General features: G+C 35.8%; 3 protein-coding genes across 3 annotated transcripts; 1 reads left to right on the forward strand and 2 right to left on the reverse strand.

Annotated features, from left to right (window-relative positions):
- Positions 1 to 515: 515 nt before the first annotated feature.
- LOC110906849 lies at positions 516 to 1,765 on the reverse strand. The gene is made up of 2 exons (XM_022151919.1): positions 976 to 1,765; positions 516 to 874 (listed from the first exon to the last, which is right to left on the reverse strand). The coding sequence occupies exons 1-2, from the start codon at positions 1,763 to 1,765 to the stop codon at positions 516 to 518; spliced, it is 1,149 nt and encodes a 382-aa protein (XP_022007611.1).
- A 10,990-nt stretch (positions 1,766 to 12,755) lies between these two features.
- On the forward strand, positions 12,756 to 15,413 carry LOC110908568 (protein ECERIFERUM 26). Its single transcript, XM_022153510.2, has 2 exons — positions 12,756 to 13,288; positions 14,365 to 15,413. Exons 1-2 carry the CDS (start codon positions 12,860 to 12,862, stop codon positions 15,223 to 15,225), a joined length of 1,290 nt encoding a protein of 429 aa, XP_022009202.1. The 5' UTR covers positions 12,756 to 12,859; the 3' UTR covers positions 15,226 to 15,413.
- Positions 15,414 to 17,483: 2,070 nt separating this feature from the next.
- LOC110906848 lies at positions 17,484 to 18,966 on the reverse strand. The gene is made up of 2 exons (XM_035982838.1): positions 18,441 to 18,966; positions 17,484 to 18,365 (listed from the first exon to the last, which is right to left on the reverse strand). The coding sequence occupies exons 1-2, from the start codon at positions 18,940 to 18,942 to the stop codon at positions 17,557 to 17,559; spliced, it is 1,311 nt and encodes a 436-aa protein (XP_035838731.1). The 5' UTR covers positions 18,943 to 18,966; the 3' UTR covers positions 17,484 to 17,556.
- Positions 18,967 to 21,725: the final 2,759 nt, after the last annotated feature.

Genomic DNA, 21,725 nt, shown 5'->3' on the forward strand with positions numbered 1-21,725 from the left:
AGCCCATTTTAACCGTAAAAACTTGTTGAATTTTGAAAAGAAGGTGTTGAAGTCAGAAAAATGATGAAATCAAGCTGAATACGGTAAGAACTCCTCCTCCTGAGCTCTGATACCACTTGTAGGATCGTTTTCACGACCGAAACGAGTCGTTCAGAGGTGTTCTTCTCAATACGAGAGGCGGAAACTAACGTATAGAGTTCAAAACAGCTTGATTTACACTCTAATTTTCTTTTTGATTGATATAACAACGTTTTACAGCGAGAAGACACTTCGGCAGCAGTTCAGCACTGAAACCGGAAAGTTACAAATGAGATGGCACCACCTACTATCTATAGGCAAGGGTGTTTCGCACGATCTATCTATTCAAGTACAAGACTCGATACAAGCCGAAGTCGACATACATATGCACCAACAACCATCGACAACAACTTACTAATGACCCCAATGAGGTTAGTGGGTCTATAATTTTTTAACTCAATCGGGTCTTTAATCTTGGGAATAAGGGTGATAAAAGATTAACTACAACCTTTACTAAAGTTCCCTTGATCATAAAAGTGAGCGAAGAAATTCATAAAATCTTCCTCAAACATATGCCAAAATTCTTTAATAAATCTAAAATTTAAACCGTCCGGGCCGGGCGCTTTGTCATCCCCACAATCCTTTAAAGCGTTCTTCACCTCCACTAGCGAAAAAGGCACCACAAGCCCGGATTTCTCCATCTCCGACAAATTACTAATATCCATACAATCCAAAGACGGCCTATTAGGCACTTCTTCCAAGAACCTAGACCTAAAAAACTTCAACACTTCCAGTTTAACTACCGACGGTTTATTAACCCAACTTGAACCAATATTAAGGCCCGGGATGCCATTAACTGGCTTCCGACAGTTTACATGAGCATGAAAAAATTTGAAATTTTCATCCCCATCCAAAGCCACTTCGTTCTAGATTTCTGTCTCAAATCCATCAACTTACTTCTCTCAACCTCCAACAAAACTTTTTTATTCTCCAAAAAGGACCACTCTTCCTCCTCCGTTATTTCTCTAGATTCCATGGCACTCTCTAATTCTTCCATTTCTTCTAGAGCTCTACTAACCGCTTCCCCTTCTGACTTAACCATCTCCTCTTTCCATTTTTTAATCCCATTCCTAATAGCCACGAACTTTTGGATCAACACAACATCCGGCGGACCCGAACAATTAAAACCCTCCAAAGAATTTTCCACCGCTTCCTTATAGCCTTCTTTCTCCAACCAAGAGTTAAAAACTCTAAAAGATTTCGCACCAAAATTCCTTAATTGGGAAATAAGCACAATAGGACCATGATCCGAATAGCTAACCGGGAGAGCCCTGAACGTAGCTTCCGGCCAGCGGTTGAAATACTCCGAACATACTAAAAACCTGTCAATTTTACTTGATTTTCTGCCATTTCCTCTGATACAAGTGAAACTCCTTCCTTTCAAATCATACTCAATAAGCCCCGAGTTGAAAATAAAATAATTAAAATTCGCCGCACATGCATTGTTAAATCTGGAATTTCTCCTCTCGCTAAGGACCCTAACCGCATTGAAATCCCCCCCCCCTACTACCCACATTCCGGGGTGATCTTCCATAATCGAAGAAAGCTCAATCCAAACATCTTTTTTAGCCCTAACCATTTGAGGGGCATAAACGTTAACCACGTTCAGAGCCAACCCACTTCCTTTAATTTTACCGATCACAATCAGAAAATTGCTATTCTTAATAAAAGAAACAGCCTCAAACATAACCGTATCCCATGTAAAGTATTTAATAACTAGTATCTAATCCGCGATTCGCGACGGTATTGTAGTTCTCCTTTAATATTAATAATAATACAACGGGAGTTGTAAGGTAAAAATAAGAATAAAAAATAAAGCTAAAATTTGTAGAGAAGAAAAGAAAAAAAATAACAAAATAGATATGAAAAAATAAATAACAAACCTGGGAAGAAAAGTAAAAAATGAAATTAACCAAATAGACCAATTACGTTTTGTTAGTATATAGAATTTTGAACATTCCTTAAACTCAGGAAAGGCATATAAAGCTATTGAATTGAAATAATATAATCAAATATTACTTAATATAATATGATAAAATATTTAATACAAATAATTTTAACGTACAAAATGTAAGAACTGAAGGTTTTGCTGAAAAAACACAATGGCATTTTCGTAATTATTAGTAATTATCAAAATTACTCTATAAATGATCCTGTAGAGTAATCTTGATCTTGTAGAGTAATTTTGTAAAATATTTGTTGGTGCACTTACGTCTGTCAACTACGTCTTACATCGAGTCTTAAAGTTGGACAGATCAGACATGACACGAAATCCTAGAAACACTAGATTGTAATAGGTTCGCTTATGTTTACATACCTAGGTTCGCTCATGTGTCAGTCTAGATCAGGTTCGCTTATATGGCTTTGATGAGATCCGCTCTTGTGTCACGATGTAGGTTCGCTTATACGTGCATGTATGTATAAGCGAACCCAACTCATCTATATATAGGGGTCTCTCGAGCGAACCAATATACATAGTTTACGGTGTTTTTCTTCCGACAAGCCACGAAGTGTTCTCGAAGTGCTGTCTGAACGTGTAATCGAGTTATTGATCAATAAAACAGCAAGATTAAAGTGAATCCAGCTAGAATAGCACCAAATCATTAGTTTCCGCCTCTTGATTTGGATAGGAATTTCTCTGATCGACTCAAACAGGGCCGAACGCGATCCTACAAGTGGTATCAGAGCTCTGGAGGAGGAGTTCTTGCCATTTTAGCTGTTTTTCATCTATTTTTCTACACTTTCTTCACATTTTCAAAATTTTTCACGGTAAAACCGACTCAAAATCACACACTGCACTCAGAATCATGGACTAGTAAACCCTTGAACTTTTCAGATATAAAATCAACCTAGAAGTTAAGATTTTAGGGGGTTCGCTCGTACGTACTTGTTCGAACAATGACATCAGCAAGTTAATTGGTTCGCTTTTAGTGACAGATTCTGAGTGGGTTCGCTCAAAATTACAAGACAGTTTCGCTTTTAGTAACAGTTTTTGAGTAGGTTCGCTCCAAAACTACCTGCTCGATCCGCTTCAAGTGACAGGTCCGCTTGAACAAACAGCTTCGCTCAAGAGATCCGCTCATCTGGTCTGTTCATTGATCTGTTCATCTGGTTCGCTCATTGGTCAACATATCTGGTCCGCTTATTGTGACAGTGATAGTTTCGCTTTTACGACACTTGGTTGGTTTGCTTTTCTGGACAGTTGGTGGTTCGCTTATTTGAACAGTTTGTATAAGTTTGAAAGTTTTTGTGAACCTTGGATAATTGAGCAATGGACACTGAATTCTATAACGCTTTTGCAACCCCGATTTCAATGACTCAAAGTGCTTTGATTGAAAATGAAACCGGAACATCTCAGAAACCACCCAAACTCATGGATATTGATGATTATAATGTGTGGTCTGAACGTTTTGGAAACTGGGTCGAGGCTTACCATCTAGATGCGTGGGAACACACTGAGGAACAATATGTTAGGCCCACAAAAAACAACGTTGCAAATGGTGCTCCGTTAACACTTAGAGAGATGAGTACTGAAGATAAAAAGAAATATCGAGATGAGAAATTGATGGTGAGTCTGCTTCAGCAAGCGATAAAAGAAGATATCTTAATACTGCTTCAACATGATGGAACTGCGTATTCAATTTGGACAGAATTGGAAGCAAAGTTTACGGGAAGTGATGATATGCTCAAGAATAAGATGTCTCTCATGAAGAAAGAATTTGACTTATTTCGGGGATTGAAAAATGTAAGTACCAAGCAGATAATTGATAGATATTGTAACTTGGTGAGAAACATGTCAAAACTTGGTGTTAAGAAAGATACTGATGAATTAATTGAAAAACTTGCAGATGCGCTTCCACATGAAACATGGGGAACGTTTTTGATGATGCTGAGATCCAATCGAAAAGATTACAAGAATATGACACTAGGAGATTTCATCAAGCACCTGGAAGCTCAAGAGATGGAGCAGAGGAAGATAGCCAGGATGAAGAATTATGATGGAGAACAAGACATCAGCTTGTATTACAAAGGTGGTGTTCCTGGAACGACAAATCATTCTCCGAAAATTGAAACTGCTTTCAGCGTTAAAGATTCTCCTGAAAAGAAGTCATCCCAGGGATCTAGCAGCACAAGATTTTCATCATTCGATCCAAACATTTCTGCAACAAAGAACGGAAAAAGACTTCAATGTAACATTGTATTAAATCTTGAAAGTGATCAAGATTATTCTGAAGAAGTTGCTAAGAATCAAATGTCTTTGTTGGGGATGATTTTAGAGTCATACAGTTGTTTTGTGGCCGGAAAGATCGGTAATCCAATGCTCACGAAAGAGGATTACGATCAAATTGATGCTGAAGAAATGGAATTAATGGACAAAAAATGGTGCATGGCTAGTGTGATGAGACGTGCTCAAAAGTTTAAACAAATTACAGGCCGAGATGATTTTCGTGATGCAAACATTTCAACTTTGGGTTTTGATAAATCTAAAGTTACATGTTTTCGTTGCAGGGAAAAGGGGCATTTCAAGAGGGAGTGCAAAAATCGTGAAGCTACCGGAGTCCAGAATCCTTTCGGAAACAACGATTATCACAAAAAGGCGATTTATCATCAAGTCACACCACCAGCACAGCATCAGGCACAAACTGCTCACAGAAGAGATGTGATTGATGGTTCAAAAAGAGCATGTCTAGGCAAATATGAAAATTTTACATGGGATAAGTATCTTCCAACAAACAGCAAAGTGTGTCTAGCTGAACAAGATGATGAAAAATTGGCTGAAGGCTTCAACTGGATGATTTTTGCCCAGATAAAGATCTTTTGGCCAAAGAGATGTCCAAAATTACTTCAACTGCTTTCTTTGCTAATGCTTATGATTTGAAATGTGCAGAACGAAACAGGAAAGTCATGGAAGCTGCTGAAGCAAGACGAAGAAAGCTTGAAGAAGAGGAAGAAGAGGAAGAGAGATTAAAAGTTGAAGCTAAAGCCGAGAAAAAGAGAAGAGCTGAGTTTCTGCAACTAAATAGGACCGTCAAAGAGGTTCCTGAATTTGAAGTGAAGATTGAAGCAGAACAAATGTTCCAGAAAAGTGCATGAATTGTGATTCTTTAATCCAGCAGAATAATGAGTTGCTGCATAACATAAACAGATTGAAGGAATCGTATGATACAATGAACAGAGAAATCAACAAATATACTGATTCGAGTGGTGAACAAGCTGTGGCTATAAATACACTAAAGATAGCATACCTAAGACAGCTTGATGATGCAAATTTCCATATAAAGAAATGTGCTGATCTGGAGTTGGAATTAACGACACACAAGATAGAAACTGAGAAAGTTAAAAAGTTATTAGAAAGCTACTCATGTTCTTCTTTTGTTGTTGACAGGATTTATCCAGTTGTGGAGAATTTGAAAACGTTTGAAGAAGTGAAGACATCTGAAGAAAGGAATTCTGTGACAAAAGACGAAGAAAAAGTGAAGACTTCTGGTAAGAAATCAAGTGTGGTCTACAATAGATGTCCGCCCCCGGTCGAAAATGGATATTCACCTCGAAATCCAAATTCTGAGAGAGTTGAAAAAGCAATAAACTTAGAATGGGAGTCTGGGCCATCGGATAACTTGCCAGAAAGTATTGATGTCACGTACACGTCATTTGACACTGATCATGAGTCAAAGTTGATAAAAAGTGTGGTCGATCAAGTGTTGGAGAAAGATGACAGTGAGGAGTCAAATCCGGAGTCCAAACCAGAGTCAAAGTCTGTATCTGATTCGTCAAAGCTGACAATAAAAAGGACAAACGGGTTTATGATAAAGAGTTTTTACTTTCAAAATCTAATTTGAATGATGAATCGGTCAAACTGGCATATACTTTGAAAGGTTCTGACAAATTATATTCTGATGAGAGTTTTCCAATAAGAAGTGTCAGACTTGAAATGATTCAAAAGGTATTCAAAATAACAGAAATTAATATTTCTGAAATAAAAGATTTAAATCTTATCGGAAAATCTAAACAATACACTTCAAGAGATCAACAAAGAATCAACAAGAAAATGGGTTACAACTGTGGTTATAGTTTTCAAAAGAAACCAAATCATAATCGTAATTTCAAAAAGAAAGGTCTTGGTTTTATTCCACCGAAAAACTATAAAAATGAAAAAATGTATAAACCAAAAACTGTGTTTGTTTCAGGAAAAACGTCAGAAGCTGAAAAAGAACAATCATTCAGAAAGCAGTCTAATCAGGAATTTCTTGCCAAGAAGCAAGAAGAACTGAAGAAGAATGAAGTTCCTAAGAAGATTGAGAAGAGAACTTGTTTTCAGTGTAAGATTACTGGTCATGTGGCGAAGGATTGTCCAAAGACATTCAAGCCAAACCAGGTTGTCTCTGGTAAAATGAAAGAAAAAGTTGTTGAGAAGACTGAACTGTCAACCCGGAAGTTTACTGGCTTTGAAAATTCAACTTTTGAGAAAGGAGAATGTTCAAAGAACGCTTCAAGAAGAAAAGATAATGTGCCAAATAAAAAATGGGTTGTGAAAGGTTCAGGTAATAGTTCTGGTGATGAATCTGATTCCATAAAATCAGAAGAGCCACGTGTTGAGAAAAAGGTTGAAAAGAAAGTTCCAATTATGAACGATGAAAATTTTCCACCATTGCGTGCTGAAAATTTTATGAAGAAAGTTGGAAAGGTTGAAATTTCATATCAATTTTATTCTGACAAGAAGAAATTTGATGTTGAAAAAACTTTCAACGGAAATGTGAAACGTATCTTTGGACAAATGGTCAACTGTAAGGCCAAAAGCATCAAAGATTTTTATGCTTCCAAAGGACGTGTTTACAAGTCTGTTGAAAGAAAAGATGAAGAAGATGTTGTTACACCCAAGGAAGGTCTGGCTTGGGTGGATATATTTTCAAAGAATAAAAACCTGACTTACCGGAGATCCCTAGTTGGTAATCGTGGATCATGAATCGGCATCCTTCTAAATCTGTGTTTGAGGTTTTGGAGGACTTGCCGGAACTCCCAGGTTTGTAAGCGAGGAGTAGGAATCGGCACCTTGAGAATTCAACCAACAGATGGTAAATGGTTGAAAAACAGGTTTGAAGATTTGTTTGTGCATATCTGCATATGGTAAATCAAGGACATTAATTTGTACTTGAATTTCTCCTACAATTGGTTGAAAGTCAATGTGATGATTTGATCCCCATAACCTACAGTTGGTAAAATCCATCAAACTTATTTTCCGGAAAAACCATTCTGATTAAAACAAACTTGAGTGTTTTGAAATCATTATGGGAAAATAGTTTGTTGTGAGGGGGAGTTCTGATTGTTTAAGCCAAATGGATGGAGAATTGAGGCGATTCGATATCAGTTGTCATGTTCTGTACAGTTTGTTTTCAATTTTCATTAGATGTATTTGAATTTTAGGGGGAGTAAGAAATTTTAGAAAATCCAAAAACATCAGAAAATTTAAAAAAGACAAAAACATGATAAAACTGAAAAATGAGTTTTGTTGCATAAAAGAGGAAATGATAGTACATCAGTGAACTATCACAACATGCTAAAGAAATGTAATGTTTAAAAGTGATAAACAATCTTACTGCGGATGTGTCAGTAGGTTTTCGCACATTTAGTAAATTGAAATGAGATATAAACCTAAATTCAAACTTGTTTAATTCGTGGGTAACTATTCTTGAATATATGGGTAACCCCCGAAATCTTGTTTGAAAGGTCCCGTATTCTGAGATACTAGGTCTTTATACTCAGTGATATCTGGGGTATTATTCCAGGACTTCTGCTGTATGGAAATACTGACCTAGTCCCCGAATAATACTTTCTGCAAAAAGCTTTGAAACATAAGCTCGCCCTCAGCAATCTGATTAAACAATAAAATTGATAATCTCTGCTGTTGTAATAAAAGATCCTCTAAAGGGGACCCACCAAAAGTCGAAGCCGTCATCTCTCTGCGTATACGGAAGTACCGACCTGAGCTCTCACGGCCCTCGCACATTACCCCTTTACAGATATCAGCTGTGGTATACTCACCTGTAAGACTGAATATTGGGATCTGGATACGGGAGTATATTCAAGTGGAGTGATACACAATTAAGTTTTAGTTTCTAAAACATTAATAACGTATCTCGAATCAATTGAAGTCTGTGTGAAAACTTCAGTGGACAAACATACTGACAATCTAGGTAAATTGTTTAGAACTTAATATGTAGTCAAGCTTAACGGTGTTAGTGATATGTTTCATAACTGATATGATCCTCTTGCACGAACTCACAAAAATATTGTCTGTAAATATTTCGTTTATGTATTTACTTTTATTAAAAAAATTCAAAAAGATTTTTGGTGTGTTTTAGCATAAATTTTGAAAAATCCAAAAAGATTTTCGATAACTAATTTTGGAAAGCTGATTTTCAAAATTCCGAGTGCTAAACATGATGAACAAATGGTTTGGGTGAAAGTGTTTGAAGATTATAGAAATGAAGATGAGAAAAGTTTTTGCTATAAAACGTTATTCCTGCAAGTGGTAAATTAGTTTTGAAAAACTTATCCACAAATGGTTATCAGAAAATTTATTTTTGGGTAGAGTTTTGCAGGTTGATAAGGTTCCGAAACCTGAATGTGATGAAGTGCCAGGTTACGATCTAAGAATGAAGTTGTGAATTCCAGATTACGATCCCAGCTGTTTGAGAGGGGGAGTCTGAAGACACCGTGTCAACATTTGAGAGAGAGGAGTTTGTTGATGATAAAGAAAGAGAACGAGGATTCTTGAAATGACAGATATTTCAAAGGAAGATTGAAGACTGATAAAGACTGTAGATTGACATTTGTGAATACTCGAAGACTCTGTCAACATCCGAGGGGGAGTTTGTTGGTGCACTTACGTCTGTCGACTACGTCTTACATCGAGTCTTAAAGTTGGACAGATCAGACATGACACGAAATCCTAGAAACACTAGATTGTAATAGGTTCGCTTATGTTTACATACCTAGGTTCGCTCATGTGTCAGTCTAGATCAGGTTCGCTTATATGGCTTTGATGAGATCCACTCTTGTGTCACGATGTAGGTTCGCTTATACGTGCATGTATGTATAAGCGAACCCAACTCATCTATATATAGGGGTCTCTCGAGCGAACCAATATACATAGTTTACGGTGTTTTTCTTCCGACAAGCCACGAAGTGCTGTCTGAACGTGTAATCGAGTTATTGATCAATAAAACAGCAAGATTAAAGTGAATCCAGCTAGAATAGCACCAAATCATTAGTTTCCGCCTCTTGATTTGGATAGGAATTTCTCTGATCGACTCAAACAGGGCCGAACGCGATCCTACAAGATTCTTGTAGAGTAACTTTTATCTTGTAGGATAATTATTAAAATTACTTTACAAGTGTATCTTGTAGAGTAATTTTTGATCTTGTATGGTAATTATCAAAATTAGTCTACAAGTGTATCAAAATTACTCTACAAATGTATCAAAATTACTCTGCAAGTTTATCAAACAATATACAATTCAAAATTATTTTACAAAATCATTTGTAGAGTGATTATGATACTCTACATAATTACCTTACAAAATCGAAATTACCATACAAGATCATTTGTAGAGTAATTATGATACTCTACAAGATCAAAATTACCCTACAAGAACATTTTACAAAATTACTCTACAAGATCAAAATTACCCAACAAGATCATTTGTAGAGTAATTTTGATAATTACCATACGAGTAAATAATTACGAAAATGTCACCGCGTTTTTTTTTCATGCCTTTTGTATGTTTTGCACGATATAACACTTTGTACGTGAACTTAACTCAATATAATATATTATATTGTAGGGGAAAGATCAAATAAAAAGTTTATTTTGCCTAAGTAGGATGAGAAGAAATCTTAACCATTCATTTTTCAAATCAATGGTTAAGATGAAAGTGTAGGAGAAAGGAGGAGTGCAAGGGTATCTTAGGAAAATCCTATTTATAGACTTTCTCTCTGCACATGCAAGACAGATGCATATTTTATACTCATTTTTTAAACGTTCATAACTTTTTTATACGACATTATTTTTTCATAAAAATTTCAACGTAAAATCGAGCGTCTTTTTATCTTTAATTTGAGTACCATATTGCTATATAAAATATGAAGACTAAAAAAACTCACTAAAATGCGTTGTATTTCTATGTTGTATAACATTTTTTTTGTGCTGGATTTTTGTACTATATTTTTGTGCTGAATTTTTTTGTCTTAAATTTTTTTTTCTTAATTTTTTGTGCTGGATTTATTTGTACTACATTTTTTTGTTGAATTTTTTCACGCGATATTTTTTTTGTGCTAGATTTTTTGTACTACATTTTTGTGCTATATTTTTTTGTACTAGATTTTTTATGTTAGATTTTTTTTGTACTAGATTTTTTTGTTGTATTTTTAAAAAACAAAAGGGGCGACACATGTTATTTTCACTCCTATTTATAAGGACCAAAATGCTCTTCATTCCTACTTATTAGGAGAGCCACATGTCATAATCACAATCCTTCTTAGACTATTTAGGTAAAATCCACTTTTTAGTTGATTCTTCCCCTGTATTGTATTGTAATCTAATAAGATATAATATGTATATATGTAATAAAAACTAAAGATACTATGTTGGTGTGTGTGTCTAATAAATTCATTAATCTTTATACATTGTAAAAAGATTAGATGTTGATGTTTCCTTCTATATCAATGTGACCAACTCTCTCGTCCCATTGTTATTATACAACATTTAATATTTTATTTCTCTCTAGCACCGGTCAATTTCCAAATAATCACTCATTTCATAAGCCTATTTTAAAAACTACAAAGAAAATTAAAAAAAAAACAACATTGAACCAGTCAACCATAGCCCGTCATGTCATACACCCCCTCTCGTCCCACGTCAGGAAGAATCTCTACGCCAAGTGGGCACCGCTGACCAAAACGTCAACACAGGGTGGAGCACCCGGCGTTAAAGGGCCAAAACGCCCAAAACCCACGCCCACAACATCGGACAAAATTTGATATTTTTGTTTTCATATTTTATTTAGAGTTAAATGCCATTTTAGTCCTTGTGGTTTGTTCTATTTTGTCAGTTTAGTTCAAAGGATTCATATTTTGCATGTAGGTCCAAAAAGGTTTCGCCGTTGCCATTTTAGTCCACTGGGTTAACATCATCCATTTTTTCTGTTAGCGATAAGGGCAATTCGGTCATTTTATATGTAATTATGTTAACTAGAAGGGCAATTCGGCCGTATATAATGACCGAATTGCCATTCTCACTAACAGAAAAAATGGATAAAGTTAACCCATTGAATTAAAATGGCAACGGTGAAACCTTTTTGGACCCACATGCAAAAAATGAAACAATTAGACTAAACTGCCAAAATGGCCCAAACCACGCGGACTAAAATGGCATTTAACTCTTTTATTTATTTCAGGATTTATATTTTGTTAGTATGACAAATTCATACCACAAGAATAAGTAGCTTCATATTTGTTTTAACCTAGTTTTATATGTGTGTATAATAATTTTATAAAATTTATGACATTATTCAATTTTTTAAACAAATCTAGCATATGAATCAATTACCTTAACATTTGGGGTGTTAACAGTGACATGACATGTTAACCTGCATTGTATACTACTCCCTCTTTGTGTTAAGGGGCGTTGGAATGATTGTGTGTTAATATGTTAACCGAATGTTAAGAGATTGAATTAATTATTCTTTTTTTAAACCACTAAATAATAGGGGTTTGATGGAGTTAACGAGATTAAACAATTTGTTTAAAATAAGACAAAATGAAATGAGAAAAAAATGAGTGATGTAACACTTAAGTGTAATTAAAGAAGAGTTAAAAGATATCCCAAGTCCTAAGAAGACGGATTTGAGGCTATACGGTATGGGGATCGGCTTTGGACCGTCCCCTACCGTCGCCGATCCAACCTTCATGCCGCCCTCTTCGTCTTCATCTCGTCCCCGTCTTCACCGTCGACATACCGACGTCCAGGACGATCCAAATGGTGGGGCACCTTTTGTTTGTTTGTTTGTTTGTGAATGGAGGCTTAGTGAGGTTTCCGGCGGTTTACCGGCGACACAGAGGTTTTCCGACGGTTTTGAGAGAGGAAGAGAGAGGAATAAATAGTAGAGAGAGGAAGGTGATGGTTGTCATTTTTTGAGAGAGGAATAAATGGTGGGGCACCTTTCGTTTGTTTGTTTGCTGTACATTTTTTTTTATTTTAGGTTATATCATTTTTTAATATTAGTGACAATTATAATAGAATATTTAATTATATTGTTGTACATTTTATTATTTTAGGTTAATTATAATAGAATATTTTTGTTAGTTTATTTGTTAAATGTTAAAAAAAAATAGAAGATTAAAAAAAAACATAAAAGTGGTGGAGGATGATGACTAGGACCATCCTCCCATGCCCCCTAGTTTTGGAGGATGATCCATCCTTGGGAGGACTATGATGTGTCGCCTACGTGGCGGATCATCCTCCAAGGATGGTCCATCACCATACCATGTAGTCTGATAACCACTTGTGCTAGAAAAAAGTGACCATTTAATGAACAACATTATCTCAAGTAACTAGTTGGGGTATGGGGGGGCTCAGCATTGACTGCATGATGAGATCTCAACTATGAAATTCATAATAAAAATAATATGTAAATGGTAAGTCTGGTCTATTTAAACATTCCTTCATATTCCCATTCCTCATTCTATCTTGGCACAAAACAAGAAAACAGTCAAACACAAAATGGTGTTGTCGAACGAACAAAGCCCGATATACGACATCAAGATTTCAACGGTTGGACCAGGACATGTATCCGGTCAAGGTGTGGTTCAAGAGCTAACCGGCATGGACCTAGCCATGAAGCTTCACTACATCCGGACCGTTTACTATTTCCAAAGCCAAGCATTTGAAGGGTTAACCATCATCAACATTAAGGAGACCATCTTCTATTGGATGAACCACGCCTATATCCCTTGTGGGCGCTTTAGGAAGTCCGACTCTGGCCGGCCCTATATCAAGTGCAATGATTGTGGGGTGCGGTTTATTGAGGCTAGCTGCAACATGAGTCTAGATGAGTGGCTCGAGTCAAGAGATGATGCAAGACATAAGCTTCTTGTTCCTAGCCAAGTCCTTGGTCCGGACTTGCTTTATTCTCCACCAGTTTTAATGCAGGTTTGCTTTGCTACCTCATGTTTTCATAACTGTACCGGTCATAGAACTCGTCACTTTATTGGTCCACTAGTTGGATCAGTTGGAATGTTTTAGAAAAACTAGATAACGTTACTGATAATTTGTGAATAAAATAAACACACACATATATATAATATAGGGTCAAGTTATTTTATAAAGGCTTCTAATTGTAAGAAGTGTAAGAAGGATTTATAGAGTGACAAGTGTCCAATGACCTAAAACTAAACCCACTACATCACCACCAAAAACCTAAACACCCACCCCACCCCACCACCACCCAAAAACCTAACCCTCCCCCCCCCCCCCCAAAACCTAAACCTCCCCCCCCCCCACCCCGGCAAAAAAAAAACAAAAAAAAAACTATACCTCACCAAAAAACCCCCAAAAAACCTAAACCCCCACCCCCTCGGCAAAAAAAAAATGTTTTTTTTTTTTTTTTTTTTTTTTTTTTTTTTTAAGGGTGGGTGATGTGGGGGGGGGGGGTTTAGGTTTTTGGTGGTGGTGGATGTTTAAGTTTTTTTTTGTAGTGGGGTTTTTTTGTGTAGTGGGTTTTTTTAGGTTATTGAACACTTATCACTCTATAAATCCTTTTTACACTTCTTACAATTAGGATCCTTTGTATTTGATCCTAATCCATATAATATTATACCTAAACAAAATACGTAACTATGTAACCTGGTATTAAATAATATTTTCTTTGCTTTGGGCTTCATATTTTGTTAATATTACAAATTCGCGTCAAAAGCCAGGACCGGTTTAAATGGACCCACCCAGATCAATTATGTAGTTAGTTTGAACCAACCAGTACAACCGGGTCCACAAAACAATATTGATTCCTAGATTTACTTCTAGCACTTTTACCTAATACATCTAGTAGTACCTAAATTCCTATAATAACAAATTTCACATTAAGATCACATTAGAGAGAGGGGGGGGGGGGGGGGATGTGTGTGTGAGTTGATATGATTAGATTTAGATTTATATCCAAAACAAGCTATGTATGATTAGATTAGATTATTTATTTATTTAAAGTACATAACCCTTATTTATTACAACAGTTAACCAAGTTTAAAGGCGGAGGGACAGCTGTTGGGGTGAGTTGGGCCCATGTCTTAGGAGATGCATTCACAGCCGCGGCGTTTATGAACCTGTGGGGACAAGCTATAAGGAAACAATACCCGGCCCAACCACTCCGTATGGCCCATTCAAACAATGAAGCCCAAAAATCCCAAAGCCCAATAAAAGAACCGCTCGCTATAAAACGGGTTGGGCCAGTCGGTGACCATTGGGTCTCTTCGAATGACACGAAAATGGGAAGTTATTCTTTCGATGTTTCTTGGGCCGAGTTGACCCGCCTTCGGTCAAAGATATGTGGAGATAAAGACAATCAAAAGTTATCGCCATTCGAGTCGATTTGCATCGTGGTTTGGCAATGTGTAGCCAAGATTAAACATGGGTCGGATGTGAAGACGGTGACAATTTGCCAAAAGGACCCGGAAAATTCATTCGTAGGGGTTATTACAAACAAAGTCCAAACGGTTAAGGTGGTGAAAACAGACGTTTCTGTTGAGGAATTGAGTCCAATGGAACTCGGGTTGCTGATTATGAATCAAGCCGTGGATGAGACGAAGATAATCGAGGAAGCGATGGAATCAGACATCGAATTACCGGACTTTCTGGTATATGGAGCGAATTTGACTTTTGTTGACTTGCATGAAGCCCCGGTTTATGATTTGAATATAAGAGGACATAAGCCCGTTTGTGTAAACTGTTCTATTGATAATGTTGGAGATGAAGGTGTCGTGTTGGTTTTTCCATCACGGAAAGACCACTTTGATGGAGTTACGGTTAGCATCACCCTTCCGGAGAATCACATATCGGATCTTAGATCGATGCTTAAGAAAGAGTGGTCTCTTTGATGACTTTTAAAAGGAGTGTGTTAGTGTTTGGTATAATTCTAGTGTGTGATTGTGTATCTTGCGGCCAAGTGTGTTAATCATTTCCGTTCGAGTTGTAATATGTATTTACACATTTCAAGTGTTCTTCTAATAAACATCAACCATAACTATATCTTAAATAAAGATGTGTGGTTGTGTTTAGATGTTAACTAAGGGCATGTTTGGCTAAGCTTTTTGAAAAGAGCTTATTGACTTATTGGCTTTTTGAAAAGTCAGGATTGAGTGACTTTTTAGAAAAGTCACTTTTACCTCTCACATACACCCTCATTGCCAAACATCATTTTAGAGCTTATGACTTTTCAAAAAGCCAATAAGTTAATAAGTTGTTTCAAAAAGCTTAGCCAAACATGCCCTAAGTATGAATTATAATTTGGGGAGCTTTCTTTCTCTTACATGTCAAGTTCAAAGATGTTCCTTGATTTGAATAAGTCGCGAATGATTTTAAGCTTAAAATATTAAGTCACGAATGATTTTAAGCTTTATATATATATATATATATATATATATATATAAATCTCTAAAAAATGTTCTAAGAAGTTTAAAAATTGTATGTTTATAAAATTTGGAACTACACGTAACAAGAAAAAAAGGCTGTTACACCAAGCAATTAATAATTATTAATAAGCATATATTTACAAGTTTGGTTTATTTTTTAGTATTTTAGTTTCATTTTCATTCTTATATAATAAACTAGGTTAGAACCCCGTGTATTACACGGGTTGAATAAACGTAATTTTATATACTAAATAATAAAAAGTTATATCTTTATAAACCTCGTATATTGTACGGGTTAAATAAATGTAATTTTATAAATGAAATAATAAAAAAATTATATCTTTAAAAACCATGTGTGTTACACATATTAAATAAATGTAATTTTGTATACTAAATACTAAAAACGTCGTATCTTTAAAAAAAAACCGTGTATAATCAGGTTGAATAAATCTACTAAATAATAAAAAAATTACATCCTTAAAAACCCTGTATATAACACGTGTTGAATAGATATAGAAAAAGAGTTATATCTTTAAAAACCATGTGTATTACACAAATTAAATAAATGTAATTTTGTATATTAAATACTAAAAACTTCGCATCTTTAAAAAACTTGTGTATAGTCGGGTTAAAAATCTATCAAATAATAAAAAAAAACTATATCCTTAAAAAACCCCGTATATTACACGTATTGAATAAATTTAATTTTACATAGCAAATCTTAAAAAGTTGTATCTTTAAAAACTCCGTGTATTACACGGGTTATATAAATGTAACTTTGAATAGTAAATAATAAAAAAATATTGTTAAAAACCCCACGTGATTTTTCAGGGCATGTTTGGATGAGCTTTTCCATTTCTCCTTATTGACTTTTTAACCTTTTTATCTCCTTTTTGGAAAAGTCACAACCAAGTGATTTTTTCATTTCCCCTTTTTCAATACCTAAAAAGCTCATTTTCACCTTATTACCCAAACACCATTTCACAAAAACTCCTTTTTGAAGAAGTCAATAAGTCATAATGAGGTAAAATAAGCTCATCCAAACATGGCCTTACTCGTCGCTCGTTTCTTGCTCGCCGCTCACTCGAAAAATTACACTCTCGAATATGCTCGTTCGGATTTCGCTCGGTTGTAAACGAGCTAAATACGAGCAAAGATTCGCTCGGTTCGGATCGACGCATGAAAAACCCTAATCTTATACTCTTCCACTCATTTTCCAAATTATGTACGTGTCAACCTTTGTATGCCTTCCTACCATTTCTATGATTTTGGTCAATTTTATCATATCATACCCTGTTCATTTATATCTTATGTTTTTGTATGCAAATAAATTTTTTATGAATGTGAAGCTAGCCTACTTGATAGAGATATATGCATTTTAATAGAGAGGTGTCAGGTTTAAATCAGGGCAAGTGAAAATAATTTAATATTATTAGTGTTATAGAGTAGAAATAAGCTTTGCGTTAAAAAATAACTTTGTTAGACCATTTGTAGTGGTTTAGCTCAATAATGCCCCCACCATGGGGTGTTTTGCGACACGTGGCAGTCCAGTCAGCATGAGGCATTATTGGGGGTTATTGCAAAAGTGTCGTAGTGGGAATAATGCCCAATAACGCCCCTTCCAATCATTAAACAATTATTATTTTTAATTAAAAACTTAAAATACTTCATTAAATTAAAAAAAATACAATACTAGAAATAAAAAAAATAAAATCCGACTAAATTTAAAAAAATACACTAGTTTCCGTCTTCGCTTTCTTCACCCTCGCCAACTTCGTCTTCCTCGTCCTCCGTTTCTTAATCACCCTCAGGTGGTACATACCGAACCGACCATGCGTGTTGTACCAAATCAACCATTAACGCGGAATGGTACGGTTCATAACGCAACTCTCGCGCATTATTCACTCTTTCTTCCATTGACGCCTGTGGATGGTCCTCTTGAACGGCTTCTGGCACATAATTCTGGCGTATCGCCTTTCCTTCGTCTTCCAAAATCATGTTGTGCATGATTATACAAGCGTACATAGCATCTCTCATTTTTTGCTTGTTCCATGCACGACAAGGATTTTTCAAATATTGCCAGCGTTGTTTAAGAACCCCAAAGCATCTCTCAATGTCTTTGCGTGAATACTCTTGAACCTTTTTAAAGTTTGCTCTTTTTTCATCAATAGGATCACTAAACGTCTTCACGAAAATCGAATACCTACCATAAATTCCGCCGCACAAATAATATCCATGAGGGTAGTAGTTTCCATTTGCGTAAAACGACGCTTTTGGAGCTTTGCCAGAAATCCACTCCTCTAACAACGGAGATTGTTCAAAAACATTTATATCATTGCATGACCCGACCACGCCAAAGTAAGCCGACCAAACCCAAAGGTCCTGTGAAGCAACCGCCTGAAGAATAACAGTGGGTCCTTTTTGGTCACCCCGTGTGTGTTGGCCTCGCCATGCGGTCGGGCAGTTATCCCAACGCCAATGCATGCAATCTATGCTCCCGATCATACCAGGCAAACCATGCTCCGCCGAATGTACCTCGTAGATCTTTTGAAGGTTGTCCCATGTGGGCGTTCTAAGATAACGCGCACCATACACATCAATAATACCTTTATAAAAAACATACACAAACATAAGCTTCAAAAAAAAATTGTAAACATTATAGTAAAGTATAGGAATTGTACCGCGACAAAAATGCTCCAAGGTGTCTCGCGTTGTTTTCTCGCCCATTTTTAGATACTCGTCGTTGATGTCGGTTGTGTTTACATAAGCAAGGATTCGTAACGCCGACGTACACTTTTGGATACCGGTAAATCCAAGTGCTCCTCTCCCATCCGCTTTTTGTTTAAAATAATCGTAGTTGGCTTCCAAGTCGTCGACGATGCGTAGAAACAACCGCTTACTCATTCGGAAACGACGCCTAAACATTTGGTTCAAAAATGTCGGTGCCTCATCAAAATAATCTTTCATCAAACGATCGTGTGCCGCGCGTCGGTCTCGTTCAATATAACCTCTTTTATTTTTTTCTGGTTCGGGGCGACGACAATGCTTCACATATCTCACCGCTAGTTGACAAGCACTCGTAACCGCCTCTTGCTCGACCTCCTCGTCGGTGGAATCATCGCCATCCGCAAAAAACTCTTTGAAGTAAAAATTCACCATGGATGCAGAACTAGGGGAATCCATTAAATTTTATAAAATGGAAGTGTTTTTGAGAGAGTTTTTGAGAGTGTTTGAGAAGTTTTTGAAAGAGTTTATATATATATATATATATATATATATATATATATATATATATATATATATATATATATATATATATATATAGGGGACCGCTAAAATGAAAACCACCTCCAGTTGTAAGAACCAAGAGAACCACTTTCTAGCCATTAGATCTTTAAGATCAATGGATGAGATTAAAAGTAACTAGAAATAATATTAAATGCTTTTTGTCTTATTATGTCTTTAATATAATAATCCAAAAGGGTAATTTAGTAAAATAACTCTATTTTGTCTTTATTGTTTTTTATTAGTTTTTTTTGTATTATTATAATACTTTTTATCTTTTAAACATATCTTTTTTATTAAAAATATTTTTAAATTCAGAATTTTTTAGGAGATTTTTTAAACTTTTTACAATTTAAGTTTTACGTTAAACTTTTTAAGTTTTACGTTTTTTTGGCGCGCCGTTTTTACGTCGGGTTTTTTCAAGCATCGTTTTTTTTAACACGCCGTTTTTTTAACGCGCCGTTTTTTCAACGCCGTTTTTTAACGTCGTTTTTTATGCGCCGTTTTTTAACGCCGTTTTTTACGCGCCTGTTTTTTTAACACCGTCTTTTACGCGCCGTTTTTTAACGCGGTTTTTTAAAGCCTTTTTTACGCGTCGGTTTTTTACGTTAACGTTTTTTTACGTTTTACGCGCCGGTTTTTTACGTTAACGTTTTTTTTACGATTTACGTGCCGGTTTTTTACGTTATCATTTTTAACGTTTTTACGTTTTACGCGCCGGTTTTTATATTTTACGTTTTACGTTTTACGTAAAACTTTTTACGTTTTACGTAAAACTTTTTACGTTTTACGTTTTACTTTTTACGTTTTACGTAATACTTTTTACGTTTTACATAACACTTTTTACGTTTTACGATTTACGTAAAATTTTTACGTTTTACGGCTAACGTAAAACTTTTTACGTGTTGCGTAAACCTTTTGACGTTTTACGTAAAACTTTTTACATTTTACGTTTAACGTTTTACGTTAAAAAGTCATATTTTACGTTAAAAAGTTTACGGTTTAATTTTTTTTTTACAAAAACATTTTTACGCAAAAAACGAACATCAAACTTTAGCAATAAAAGTTTGCGTTTTACGCCCCGCGTTAAAAAGTTTACGTTTTACGCCCCGCGTTAAAAAAGTTTACGTTTTACGCCCCGCGTTAAAAAGTTTACGTTTTACGTTAAAAAAGTTTACGTTTTACGCCCCGCGTTAAAAAGTTTACGTTTTTACGTGAAAAAATTTACGTTTTACGTTTTACTTAAAAAAGTTTACGTTTTACGTAAAAAGGTTTACGCTTTACGTTAAAAAATTTACATTTTACGTTAAAAAGTTTATGGTTTTCGCTTTTTTTTTGCAAAAACTTTTTACCCACCCCTCCTCTGATTCACCATCGTCCATTGTTAATTTACCCCCGGTGACAAACCAGACGAAAAAAACATCAAACTTTAGCAATAAAAACACTACAAATCAAGTCAAACCACACAAATTATTAACCCAAGAGCAAGATTCACTAAGCCAAAAAATAATACAAACAATTTTAATGAAACTTTATAAATAAAAATAAATAAAACCTTGCAAAAGTCTTTAAACCGAGCTTCAATATAACTCTGCTTTCCATAGAACCCTCAACGGTTGATTTGATCGACTTGAAATCTTCCATCGAATTCAGCCGAATCTCGGCCTCGCGAAACAACTCAGATCTCCGATTTATCAAAACCGTGGGTTTAAAAAAAATTTGGCGGAAATCAACAACCTAACGATTGAAAAATCAAACAGTCTAAAAAAACCAACACCTTGATTAATATAAATAATAATAAGAACGCCTCTTTCGAATAGAAACACACACAAACACCTAATTCTCTCTCTCTAGAAATTAGATTAAGATCTTTTATGAAAATCTTTGGATCAGAACACAAAGGGGGAAACAATTGTATCATAACAGAAATTAGATTAGAAAAGACATGAAGAAACGAACCAGATCGGGATTGGAAGATTACCGGAAGTTTGTTGTCGTCTGGGAAGGAAGAAGGAGCCGGGTGAGAGTATCATCGGAAGTTTGTCGGAAGGACACAAGCACCACCGCCGCTGCGGCTCTGTTATCGCCGCCAACTCCGCCGGTGGCTGCACTCTCTCTCTCTCTCTCTCTCTCTCTCCCCCTCTCTCTCTCTCGTCTTCTGATCTTCGTCACTGGAGTAGCATAGGTGTAGGGGGTGATGATTGATTGTGTGGGCGAGCGGCGTCGGCAGGAGGAGTCGCTGGAGCTCGGATCCTGCCGCCGATGACTAGAGAGATCGGAGAAGAAAGGACCAGGAGGTTTGAGATTTGATTGTAGAAGGTGAAACAAGTTTGTGTGTGATGTTGATTATCGAATCTCGAGAGAGGGAGATAAGAGCAGTGGGAGTTTTGATGAGATGAGATTTTAGGGATTTTGGGAGGAAAGAGGGTATGAATGGCTGAAAAGAGAAAGTCAAGGTGAAGGAGTGATTATATTTTGAAGAGAGAGAAAAGTGAGAGAATTTAAATTCTCTGGTGGTAATAAATGGTGAGAGAGAAAAGATTTAACATTTGGCTTAAATGACCAAAATAACCTTTATGTTGGCATAATCTGATTGGTTGAAAATGGTTCTCGCGGTTCTTACAACTGAGGGTGGTTTCTATTTTAGCGGCTCCCTATATATATATATATATATATATATA

This window comes from Helianthus annuus, chromosome 14 (assembly GCF_002127325.2).
Source record: "Helianthus annuus cultivar XRQ/B chromosome 14, HanXRQr2.0-SUNRISE, whole genome shotgun sequence".
Taxonomy (NCBI): domain Eukaryota; kingdom Viridiplantae; phylum Streptophyta; class Magnoliopsida; order Asterales; family Asteraceae; genus Helianthus; species Helianthus annuus.

What these genes read in the sequence shown, in the direction of transcription:
- LOC110906848 (XM_035982838.1), bottom strand. Translation starts at nt 18,942, where the DNA reads ATGGATTCCCCTAGTTCTGCATCCATGGTGAATTTTTACTTCAAAGAG. An exon ending in CTTGGAGCATTTTTGTCGCG is followed by an intron (nt 18,366 to 18,440) that starts GTACAATTCCTA and finishes TTTTTTATAAAG; the next exon opens with GTATTATTGATGTGTATGGT.
- LOC110908568 (XM_022153510.2), top strand. Translation starts at nt 12,860, where the DNA reads ATGGTGTTGTCGAACGAACAAAGCCCGATATACGACATCAAGATTTCA. An exon ending in CTCCACCAGTTTTAATGCAG is followed by an intron (nt 13,289 to 14,364) that starts GTTTGCTTTGCT and finishes TTATTACAACAG; the next exon opens with TTAACCAAGTTTAAAGGCGG.
- LOC110906849 (XM_022151919.1), bottom strand. Translation starts at nt 1,765, where the DNA reads ATGTTTGAGGCTGTTTCTTTTATTAAGAATAGCAATTTTCTGATTGTG. An exon ending in TTTGTTGGAGGTTGAGAGAA is followed by an intron (nt 875 to 975) that starts GTAAGTTGATGG and finishes GTCGGAAGCCAG; the next exon opens with TTAATGGCATCCCGGGCCTT.